Below are 12,477 nucleotides of genomic sequence, written 5' to 3' on the forward strand. Positions count from 1 at the left end.
GACTACCACATCCTTAGCCTTCACTACCTCTGTGAGCTGACCCAAGAATTCCTGGTCGAGCTCTTCTCCCTGGTTGGGAGGTCTGTAGTAGACCTCTCTTCCCTCAACTGCCTTGTACTCTAACCCAAAGCACCTCAGAGTGCCCCTCCTCTGACTCCTTGCTAATTGACAAAGATGTGTATTCCTCCTTGATATAGAGTGCCACGCCCCCACCTCTCCTTCCTGTCCTGTCCCTCCTGTACAACTTATAGTCCTTGACATTCACCGCCCAGTCATGATAGTTGTAGTTGAGAGAATAAAGATCTTGAAAGCCCTCTTGAGAGAATAAAGATCTTGAAAGCCCTCATGAAGAGTTATCAGATTTAGCAAAAGAATAAACATCTCTGGCTGGATTGATGAAAGCAAGAAGCAAGAGTGTAGCTGCTCATTCCTACCTTCCTTGGATTGGATGGATAAGGGAGGCTGCGATGCAGGTGGAGGCCTGTAGTATTATAGACCAAAGATAAAGTACTTCTGCTACCTCAGGGAAGGAATTATCCTTCTGAAACATTTCCTGGGGCTGCTTTTGGCGCACATGCCACCCATTGCTTACCCCTTAAGCTATCCCTAAAGGTATGATTGAACCTATAGTATCCTTGATCTCTTTATTTAAATCCTGAATGATGGCTTCTAATAATAAACCATTTTAAAAATTTTAAGGACACCAGAAGCAAATTGACCCTGAAACCTTTAGAGATTTCTACAACTACTGGAAAGAAACAGAAGCAGAGGTTCAAGAAGTTAATCTACCACCCACTGTAATAGAGTACTTAGATAAAAATGAATGTGTGTACAAGTTATCCTGCTCAGTTAAAACTACCTATGGTGTTGGAAAAATTGCCATGACCCAGAAGCGATTGTTCCTTTTGACTGAAGGAGGACGGCCTGGCTATATAGAGATCTCCACTTTCCGGGATATAGAGGTGAGCATGAAGGGGAACTGCTATCACTGTTTATATGATTGTGAACATAGGCCAGATTCAGTTTTGTTAGCCAGTTTGTCTCATAAGCTGAGAACTTTGATGAATGTTATACAAAGCATGAATACAACTGTAGGAAATGCACCAAAAAAAAAAAAAAGCTATCAATGATTAAACAAACACTTCAGCCTTAGGGACTGAATGCTGAGGGGCCCTTCTCAAGGATTGCTATCCCACTTGTGCTAGGTGCTGCACAGATATAGAAAAAAAAAATGTTTCTAACCTAGAGCTTGTAGGATAGATTCTTGGAAAGATACAGCTGAATGAAAGCCAGGGATACAGTGAGAGGGGAAGAGGATGATTGTAAAATGAGCAGGTCTGTCAGATCAGCACTGAGTTTTCATAAACTCTGATTAGAGAACGTGTTGGGGTATTTGCATATGCCAGGGCTTTCCAACTGGCGGCCTGCGGGTTGCATCTGGCTCCTGAGGGGTACACCTTCAGCCTTGGGCTCCTAGTCCAGGCACTGCTTCCCCAGATGCTGCTACTGCCAGTCCCTGGGTCCCCCTTTCCATTCTCTAGCTTCTGCTTCCCTCGCCAGTTTTGGGAGCTGGGTGGCATAGCCTGCAGGGCTAAGGGAACCTGTAGTGGGCAGCTTGGTGGGCATCCGTGGACCTGGTGCAACACTGGGTGCTGGTACAGCATGGAGGGTGCCCTGCTGTGGCGTGTGGCCCAGGGGTATATGGCTCCCGGGGGTGTACAGATAGCCCTGGTGTATACCAACAATAAAAGAATTTGCTTTGGCTAGAAAGAGTGGAAGTTCTCGGGGGTACAGTGCCCTGTCTGTGATTCTGTTCTACTTCCTTGCATCGTTTCTCTTCATTTACAGGAAGTGAAGAGTACTACTGTAGCTTTCCTTGTTCTGAGAATACCCACTTTGAGAATTAAAACAGTATCCAAAAAGGACATCTTTGAAGCTAACCTTAAAACAGAGTGTGATCTGTGGCATCTAATGGTGAAAGAAATGTGGGCTGGGAAAAAAATGTCAGATGATCACAAGGTATGCGTATTGCATTTCTGTTGAACTACACAACATATACTTCAGACTATTTCTGCTTTCACATACTTCAGAGCTGTCAAACACATGGCCCAGATCTGGCATGAAACTACTGTCTGGCCCACCAGACTACCAGCACAGGCAGGGAGTGTGGATCACCACAGAATGGCAGTCAGTGACAGTAGGGCAAGTGAGAGCTAATGACCGTGCACTCTGTCCACTCAGCTGGTAACCACAGCTGCAGCCCTAGTTCCTTGGCTGCTGGTCCCTGCTGAGTGCTCCATGCTGGAACCTGAGTTGGAGCTGCTGCAGTGCCGAGGCATGCAACGGTGGCAGCTCCAGAGCTGACACAGCACATGGCAGGGGCTGGAGCTGCCACCATGTGCTCTGGACCTGAGCTCAGAGCAGAAGCTGCTATCGCTGCCACGGCAGTGTCTGTGTGTCCCAGGCCGGATCCAGCCAGCAAGAAGCCCTGCAGTCTGGATCCAGTCTGGGGCATAAAGGTGATTTTGACATGCCTGACATACTTAATAATGCTTTAAAAGTCTTGTACTGTTTCCCAGCTTTCAATAAAGAGATAACAGAATAATATATAGAGATCTTGTTACTAACTTGTCATTTTATTCTTTGCTGCTGTTTAACACTGATAGTAGTTTGAGATATTGTGTAGAAACAATTCAAAATATAGTTCTCTAAGTACACTGCCAAATTTTCCTTTTATCATTTGTCAGCCTTAGGGGTTTGTTTGTTTGTTTTTTTATGCTCACAAATTTTGTGAGCATACAAACATGGAATTGTGCAGTGATCTGGGAGCCAATAAATTGCTAATGTAATTGCTGGAGTAATAGAGAAGGTAAAGACCAAAGATGATTTAATGGCACACCGTAACTGTAGTTGCTAAGAAATGTTGGCATTTAAGGAGCAGTTCTCTGCCTCTTAAGTTTCTGGATACCTTTTTGATCCAGATTTCAAATGCATGCAACAGTCAAAGTGCAGAGCATGCTAGAAGTCTGTGGAATCGGTTCAGATCACACTTCCCAAAGATGAGGTCTCTGTTCTGGTCCGAGAGAGTTTTAGCTTTTTATGTCCTCCTTGGTCTAAGGCTGGTATTTTCATCATTGCAAGCCAGACCATATGGCACCAGCTAATGCTGTCTTTAGTGGAAAAATCTTGTAAACTGTCACAGTAACACAAGAGAAGCACAAATTGTATGCATTTCTTTACTTTTTTTAGGTTACTGCTGGCAAAATCCGTAGTATACAGAGTAGTCTATGGGACTTCTTAATAGGACATTTTAGTTTATCATTTCTACTAACTTTCCTTTCTGGTAAGTGTCTTGAATACTGGTCCAATGCATGCCTAAATATGGTGATAGTCCTTACAGTGAATATAAAGGCTGGAAGTGTATTAGAGAAATGATTGACAAGTAAGTCAAAATCACATTTTTCATTTTTAGGATCCTCATTATATTCATCAAGCACTGACTAATGTCCTCCTGATGGATGCTGTAGTTGGTGCACTGCAGTCCTCCAAAACAATTTATGCTGCCTCCAAGCTAGCTTATTTTGACAAGATGAAGAATGAAGGTTAGTTGCATGTAGGTTAAAGGCATAACTGCAAAGTCTGTTCTGGCTTTCTCTTTCCATATTCCATTTTCAGCAGGTTGTTTCTATTGAGCTTGTTAGGTTAAATAATGACACATTTTAAAATTTTAATTTGGCATTTAACTTAGAAGTCTGTGTCTAATTATGGAGCCTTCATGTATTTTTGTTTTCTTCCATAGGCTGCAGGGGTATGCAATATATAATTGTCTTTTACTTGCCAAACATAATCTCATTCAAAAGTGGTATTACTTTTGGACAGGGGTGATCTAGGAGTAGCTCTGTGGGGAGTGTTCTATAAGGAACAACAGCTGGAAGCCCAGGAGCCCCCTGCCCCTCCTCCTCCACCCCCGACTGGGAGATCACAAGAAGAGCTCGGCAGCTCTGAGCATGTGGAGATTGGAGAGGACCAGACTCAGCAGCAGGGGAATGAAGCAGAGCTCCACGACTGGCTTAGTTACAAGGAAGATTAAAGGAACTGGGATGGGTTTATGGAGGGGATATGGAAAGGGGAGTTTTGGCTGTCCAGTAAGAAGGTGGTGTGATGGGTGGGTTATGTTTGCTGTCCCCAGGTTGCAGGGAAGAATGGAGGGTGTTTGGTTTTTCCCAGGCTTCTGGGCTCTGCTGGTTGCCACATGGGGCTGAGAGGGAATTTTTTTTCTCCTCCGGTTGCTACAGGTATCAGGATTTGGCTTTTTCTCCTCCCTCCCCCCTGTTCTTCCCTCAAAAGCACTGGGTATTGGCTGCAGCCAGGGATGTGCCAGAGCTCCTGCTGGGACCAAAACCAAAGGTTCCTGGTTAGAGGGTCTGGCTCCCCAGCTCTGGGCCAGGCTGATTGCCACATTTAGACTTGTATGCAATGGTTTGGATAGCGGTGATGCTGCCTTGAGCAGCAAATTGGATTAAATAAGCTCCAAAAGTCTCTTCCAAACCTACTTTTCTGTGATTCTGTGATCAAGCTGAAAAAATCCCTCAGTAGTCTAACCCCTTAGAGATACAGGATTTGCTGCTCTTAAACAAAGCCAGGTAGATGTATATCAAGCATGGGTAGGAAGAAAATAAACAGTGGGGGGAGGAAGAATCAGAAATCCTTCTCCCAGAGAGTGCTGTAACCACTAGGCTACAACACACCATGACTCTTCCCCATTTGTAGCCCAGCTGGTTCTGAATTTAGATTGTATATTCTCTAGACTGACTGAAGTGAATGCACTCTTCTTTTCTGCCTCCACTGTTCCCTACAGTCTCCCACGATAATTTAGAGCAGTGGAGTTAGGAGTCTGATTTTCCATCTCGGACTCAACTTTGATGGCAAGAAGAGACAAATTAGGAATGTGACGTAGATTTACCATAAACTGCTTAAGAATTATGCATTCATTTCTTGCATCAGCATCTACAGTCTTGTAACTTATCAAGCATTTTTATCTGTTTCAGTGCCCATGATGATCCCCAAAACTACATCTGAGACTCTAAAGCACAAGATCAATCCTTCGGTTGGTGAGACATTTCCACAAGCAGTAAATGTTTTGCTTTATACACCAGGTACAGAGTTTCATTCTTGGAATTAATCCAGTACAAGTAACAAAGTGTGGTGTTTACATGCCTGCCCTGAAAGCTCTCTGATTTGGGCTGTTTGAAACCAAACACCCGAAGTCAAGAGAGAGAGAGAAGGGAGTAAGTTCCAAAGTTGAGGGCCCCTTGCAGGGAACATACAAGCAGCAGCCCTGCTCTTTTACTACGGGGCTTCTGGATGGCACTTTGTTGCCTGCAACTGCAACAGTGCGATGTAGGGAAAGATGCTTTTACCAAGAGATTGATCTTAAGTCCTTCAGAGGTTTATAGGTCATATCCAACACCCAGAAACTGAAAGGGAGCCAAGGTATTTATTGCTTGTGTGGTAGGAGCGCTTAATGACTCAAACCAGGATTAGAGCTCCAAGGAGCTGATCATTTCACATACATACAATGAAAAGATTGTCCTTGCTCTGGAGAGCTGACAGGTGTAAAATGAGACATCAAGTGGACTCACCAAATGATGTGGGAGAGCACAATGGTGACATGGTTATTCTGCTCATTAGCTGCTAGTATAGGTTCTGGGGTACAGATGCCATGCTTTAGCAGGAAAATGCATTTTCTGGTCATTTGTGCAAATATAGTGGATAGCATTGTTTGTTCTTCTTCCCTCTCCCTCCAATACTAGGACATCTTGACCCAGCAGAAAAACCTGGAGATACCTTTCCAAAATTATGGTGTGCTTTAAATGAGGGGAAGGTAGCTGTGTTTGATGCATCTACCTGGTCTATCCAGCAGCATTGTTTTAAAGTGGGCAGTTCTAAACTGGTAAGTGAGACAAATACTGCTACTTACCCTTTGTATTAGTGTATTTTCCAGGAGTGGTAGTTGTGGCCCAGGATGCTATTTTGCTAGAAAACATGGTCCCTGCAGGGAACACATTTTGCTAAATGTCCCTGCCAAAAGAGAGAACTATTTTAAGATCAAAGACTCCAGGCAGACTGATTTGATAGATGGGGGAGTGTAAGGAAACGGACAATATTGGTCAGCATGAAAGATGGTATTCTTGGTTTGTGAGCAATGTAACAGCAGGTTTGCAGATATTCATGAGAAGGTCCTCTAAGGATGAGTACAGCATGTTAAAAACACAGAACTGCTTGTTTCATGGGGATAGCAGTAATCCATGGCCTCTTCCAATGGGAGTAGGGAGCTAACATCTCAGTAGCAAATGAAAGTTAATAGGTAGGTTGGGAGCAGTGTTAGGCCTTTAAAGTGAAGAAAAGCTTGAAATGAGAGAAGGGGAAGGGAAAGCAAGCCGAAGGTTGAGGGTGAAGGTTGGTTGTATTTCTGTCAGTTTTCTTTTGGAAGAAATCAGTGGAATTTTGTGTGGAGAAAGAAGTGAAGGCAAAAGGTGGAGATTGGCCTGTAGTCGAGGATGTGTCATTTAATTAAGTTGGCAAAGTAGAATTCCTTAGGAAGATGGCAGAACTGAAGGAGGAAAGAATGAATTTGTCGTGGGAGAGGTCATCCTAGGTTTGAGATTTGTCAGTGATGGTTTGGAGCAGTGGAGATGGATGTTGGAGCTGACCCATCACTGGGAGTGCTGGCAAGAGGTCTTCTGATGGGGAAAGTGACTTTTTTGATGTGTTTTATTCTCTTATTTAAAAAAAAAAAAAATCATACCAAGCTGAGCAGGGGAAGGAGGGATTGGAATCAGTCAAGAAATTATCCATGCTCATGAACTGGATGTTATGGAAAGTTCTGCGTGGGTTGAAGTAGACATTGGTAGGTAAGGATAAGAGACCATGGTTGGAAAGGAAGAAACTCAGAAAGATTAGTGAGTGAATGTTGCTCAGTGAAGACCAAATACAGTGAATGGAAGAGGTTAAAGCAGGGCTGCAGGGTGAATAAAGACAGGAAGGTGAACTGGTGTGCGACTAAAGGGTCAGATGAGTTATCCATGTGGAAGTGAAAAAACCCCATGATATAACAGGAAAGGATGGAAGAATTGGGATTAATTAGTCTATAGGCTAAGATAATAGAAGACAAAAAATAAGACAGTAAAAGGGGGGTTGATAACAGCCTTCAAATACAAGAAGCACTGTTTGTAATGAGGGTGATCCTCAGTTATCCTGTGTCTACAGAGGCAGAGCAAATACTAATGGACATACATTGAGACAAGGTAGATTTATGATAGGTATTTGGAAGAACTTAGCAACTGTTAGGAGGAAGAGTGAGTCAGGAGCGAAAGTAAAAGGAAGGCTGAGGTGGAGGGGTTGGGAAATCAGTGGAGGACAGTAGATGGCAACAGTGTGGAGAGGGAGATGATAGGAGAACTGAATACAGTAGTGTTCAAAAGCAGAGAAAGGGGTGGGTAGAGAAGCAGCAAAGACTGGGGAGGCTGGGTATAGGAGACAGTGAGATATGAAGAGGTTAGAGATAGCTGTGGTCTTTTGTAGAAATGGTTGGGCATCCCAGTGTCAGCGAGGGAGGGGGAGGTGTAAGGGGCAGGCAAGGCATGAAGCTTGGAATTGTGACACAAGACTGGCAAGGGCTGGTGTGAGGGCTGGTTTGGGTTATACATCACCAGAGGTGAGTGGCAAGACTTGGAGGGAGGGTGTGTATGTGGGATCTGAGTTTTTGCATGTGGGAGGAAAAGGGGTGAGGAGCAGCTAAAGCTGGTGAGAACTGTAGAAGAGTAATGATGACAGTGGGGGGAAATGGATAGAGGAAAAAGGAGGCCAGTGGCAGATGCCTAGACGCAGAAGAAGGGCCCTGGGTGAGCAAGTGGACAAGTTTACGAAAATGAAAGGCAACATGAAGGATGTAGTGAAGGTAGGTAATGTTTGCAGCAGGACTCCTGCAGCAGGATTGTTCCATCCTTCTGTCAAGAGGGAAGAAGACCAAGGGATGCTGTGATAGTGTCCTGATCATCTCTGGAAATTCAGTCGAGACCACTCCTCATTTCTCAAGCCACGGACGCTTAGTAATCATAGGTCTTGGCTACAGTGAAGCTGGGAACCATGCGGGGTGTGGCTTTATATTGCTGGTGTTAACCACCAGGAAACAATTCCTGTTGTATCATATTTCTGCAGTCTGCTCTGAAGAGTGATTGCCTTTTGAATTGCACTTTCTAAAATTTGCATTTTTTTTTTTTTTTTTATAGACTTGTATGGTAATGGTAGAACAGAGCCAAGTATGGATTGGGTCTCAAGACTCCATTATTTACATAATCAACACACACAGTATGTCTTGCAATAAGCAACTAAATGACCACCGTTCTGATGTGATGGACATCGTTGTAGAGCAGAGGAACAGTATACCCAGGTAAACCTGACTACAAGTTTGATTTCTTCATATGCATACAAGTAAATAGGGGAAACATTCTTTGTACTGGACATTGTGAATCTGGATGAGAAAATTGTATGGAAAAGAATTTTGAACAGGATTCTCTATGCCAATCATCCCAAAACCATTCCGGGGCCCCTGGAGCCCAGAGCTGCTCTCTGCTATGCTGTCGCTCATCCCAGCGAACAGACTGAAGTTGCCCTGAAATGGGTCTCTATCTCTCCACCTCAGATCCTCTCCCATTGTACCTGGACTCTGCAGCTGCAGTGAGGGATCTTTGCTGGCCCCAAGTGGCCCCTCGCTTATGGATTATGGAAGAACTCTCCTCTTCTCTAGGGAGAGGGTTAGTCTGGAATCCAGAAAGTCCCTCCTTCCACAGGCAACCAATAAGGAGATGAACAACAAAATAATTTATTATAAAAGCAGAACGAGCATAAGAGACCAGCTGCCATGTGTTGAGAGAGGTATAAAACGAGCAAAAGACAATACTAGAACCGTGACCTGTTCTTACCCTATACCTTAAATCCAAAGACACAGTGCTTAGCCAGGTGAAGGGTCTAGATGCAGCCTCAGGCTCCATCCCTTGCCCATCTGGGCCTCTTGCATTCCCCTCTCATCTTGGTATACCCAGCCTCCTTAGCTGGGTGATTCAGCCGCACCCCGGGTGCATCTAAACATGAAATTAGGGCAAAGAAATAACCTCTGGCTCAGTTTGCGCTGGAGTTTTTTCTCTCGGGCTCAGTATTTACACGTGTCTGGGATTGCAGCACGTTGAATTGGGGCAGAGCAGCTCCGGGTTGGCAGGGGGCTCAGGGGGCCAGCCCCAAGCTCTGGGTGGCATTGGGGCCGGCTGGGGCGTGAGGATGCTACAGTACAAGGTTAGGCAGCAGGCAGCTTCCGCACTGTACCACCCTCGCACCCCATCCAGCCACAGTCGCCATCTACAAGTGCGTTGTGGTAGCATGAATTACACCACTGTAGAATAGTACTTGTCCCAGACACATGGGTGCACATGTAGATGGTGATACTTTTACCATGCAGCTAACTAGTCAACTCCATGGTAAAGCACACATGAAGATGCACCCTCTTGTAGCAGAGAAGACCGAAGACAGAAGCCATGCTCTCTAGCAGGTATAAGTGCCTTTGCCAATCTGGTTATTAACGTAAGTTGCCCCCTTCATTTCTAGGGGGCTTGCACTATGCTGGTAGCTTCCTGACCTCTCCAAAGGTACATATTTACTAGACTACATTCTTGCATCCGTTTTGGATAGAAGATTAATCTGATATGTTGTCTCCTAATGATTTGATCAGCTAGGTGTTTAGGCCTCTTTTAAAGTGTACGTATATCATTGTTGGTCCAGACCCAGGCTTCCTGTGGCACGGTCTATGTAGAGGACCACAAAGCAAACTAAGACCAATGTAATTCTCTGCCATTGTCCCTAAGCATGAACAGTTGTAGGCAGTTCAGGGTAATCACTGCCTTACTAATGTGACCTTAGCTGAAATTTAAAGATGCCTCAAAATTACATTTATGTCAAATACTGTAACATATACAGGCAGGAGAACAATCGAATTTAACACAGCTTTGCGCTAGCTGTAATCAGAGACTAAATACCTCAATAGTAAACCTAATTTAGGAGAATATCCACGCATATCACAAAGTAACTTTGCCTTTGGATATTTCCATGACACCTAATTTTTCTGCAATGATTAATCAGCTCCTCGATTTAATGTTAACTTCAAGAGAAAGGTGTGCAGGTATATGAAAGGAGGCCTTTGAAACACCCACCCAACTCTATTTTCTTTAATTAGCTTTATTAGCATACCTTATATGTAAATTTATCTCATGTGAATGTGACTTCATTTCTAAAATAGCCCTGCTTTCTTGGAAACTGCTTTATCTTATATTTGCTGCCAGTTACATACAAGGGCCATTGTGAGCACTAGGGATCATCTGAGACTCGGAGTACTGTGGGTTGCCTTGCACCAGGAAGCAGCTTTGACATGGAATTTCTGTGGTTTTCTTAAACCCCAGGGAAATTCACCTACACAACAGGACTCCTCTTCTGGCTGCTTGAACAAAATGGAAGATATTTCCATGCAGCTAGACCGGTACGAAGCAGGCTCAGAGAATTGAGAATCTAGGCCAGACTGTGGTGACACAAGACCAGTTAAAGAGCCAAGCCACACAGTATGATGATTGAAATCTCAAACTGAAAAATAAGGGCAAAGCATTAGCATGTGTTAAAGGAGAAAAGAATCCACAAAGGAAACAAATTACTAATTTTCAAAAGTTTTGGACAGAGTTCATCACTTGAAACAGAGAGGCTGCCTACCAGTAAAGCAAGCCTTTATTAAGGCCCATAGGGAAGCATCTGTGTTATATCTAGTAAAACAGAGAATTCCCTTTTTAAAGTAAATCTTACGCTTTTTGAAACAGAATATGTAAGACAATTGTTGGACAGAGATGAGAGCAATGGGAATTTGGAGGCATTCAGTTATGGGTCGACACAGTTGCATTTTCAAAGCCATTCCATTTTTGCTGCATGTGTATAACTGAGTAGCCTTTTACAGCACAGTTCTTGATTTATTTTTCATTACAGAGAAGCAAAGAGTGCATTGTTTTGTTCAGTAGCTACTACCCCCCTCTGAAGAAAGATGTTTTTGTCTGGTTCATGTATGTTAAATAGGATGATAGAGTATATTTTTCCTACATGCAATCGCAATGGAAAAATGATTTTGATATATATATTAACTTGGGAGAGTCGGGAGTTTCATAGCCAGTAATATACAGCAGAGTTAGAGGAGAATGGTTCTCATTCAGTTTTCTCGTTTGGTATAAATATTGCACATTTTCGTTCATAATGCATAAAGGCGTCTCAGATCACTGTAGTAGCCTAATAAACTAGATTTCAAAATTTGAGACTTTACAATCCTGTGACCCAATTTTGAAACACTTACGGATAATATCGCAAGATTCAGTTAAGGAATTGAGTTGGGGGCAGCAATGCCTAATGTTTTCAGTGCTTGGCACCTATAGCCTGTCTTTCAAAAGGCTGAGCAGGCTACACTCTTTCCTTTTTTTTTTCTTTTTATTTAATTTTCTGTTAAAACATTCCTGGAAGGGGAGTGGTGATTCAAACCCACAGGCCCTCCCTCCCAGCAAAACGCCCTGACCACCAGACCATAGTCTGTTTTTGGTGGAGGATTTGCCCTCCCTAAATCGCACCAGAAGTGCACCGCACAGCAGCTCCTTTAATCTCGCCCTTTGCACTGTGCACATCCTGCCTTGCCTTCTGATTGGCCAAGGGACTCTGGTGGCCACACTGCTTGCTCCTGATTGGTTGCGAGGCAAAAACTGTAGTTTTAAATATGACATGGTTTTTGCCTCCTGGCTGATCAGCAGAGTGAGCTGCTGGGCTGCCGGGGGCCCTTGGCCAATCAGCGCAGGAGACCAAAAACTGCAGCATATTTAACCATAGTTTTTGCCTCTAGGCCAATCAGGAGTGAGAGGTGGGGCTGTGGGGGCCCCCTCCACCAGTCAGCAATGGTGGGGGGGAAGAGAGTATGTGGCAAAAAGAGCAAGATATAAAGGGGCCACCATGCAGCACACTTAGAGCCTTGGCATTACTCACTCACTGGATTTATAAATCCAGCCTCAGCATTACTCCCTTCCATCGCAGTGAAGATGATTAAACCCTGAAACCAAGGTAGTGCCATCAGTTGGACTCGAACATGAGATGCGGCATCTTTCCAGCAAATGGGGTTTCTCTCAGAGCGTGGCTTAAAGTCTCAGTTTTGGATTTGAATGTCCAGCATTTGATTTCAATCTGTATTTTTTTTTTTTTTTGTTAACAGCCAAGCTTATTCATGCAGTTTAGATGGGACGGTGATTGCTTGGAACATCAGCACTTTGAAAGTAAACGATATATTTCAGCTGCCCTGCCAAAACCTCACTTCTATCAAACTCCATAATGACTGGCTGTGGTGCTGTAAGTTCTTCA

The 12,477-nt window shown here is 43.9% G+C and overlaps 1 protein-coding gene across 1 annotated transcript in view; it reads left to right on the forward strand.

The window, feature by feature from the left end:
• DENND3 (DENN domain containing 3) overlaps window positions 1-12,477 on the forward strand; it is a 64,437-nt gene that overhangs the window by 46,518 nt on the left and 5,442 nt on the right. The window contains exons 14-20 of the mRNA XM_019547750.1: window positions 700-962; window positions 1,849-2,019; window positions 3,473-3,602; window positions 5,049-5,156; window positions 5,814-5,953; window positions 8,292-8,452; window positions 12,332-12,476. Of these exons, the coding sequence (XP_019403295.1) occupies window positions 700-962; window positions 1,849-2,019; window positions 3,473-3,602; window positions 5,049-5,156; window positions 5,814-5,953; window positions 8,292-8,452; window positions 12,332-12,476 (1,118 nt within the window). The remainder of the gene's footprint in view (window positions 1-699; window positions 963-1,848; window positions 2,020-3,472; window positions 3,603-5,048; window positions 5,157-5,813; window positions 5,954-8,291; window positions 8,453-12,331; window position 12,477) is intronic.

Source organism: Crocodylus porosus, unplaced genomic scaffold (genome assembly GCF_001723895.1).
Source record: "Crocodylus porosus isolate Cpor-Errol unplaced genomic scaffold, CroPor_comp1, whole genome shotgun sequence".
Classification (NCBI taxonomy): Eukaryota; Metazoa; Chordata; order Crocodylia; family Crocodylidae; genus Crocodylus; species Crocodylus porosus.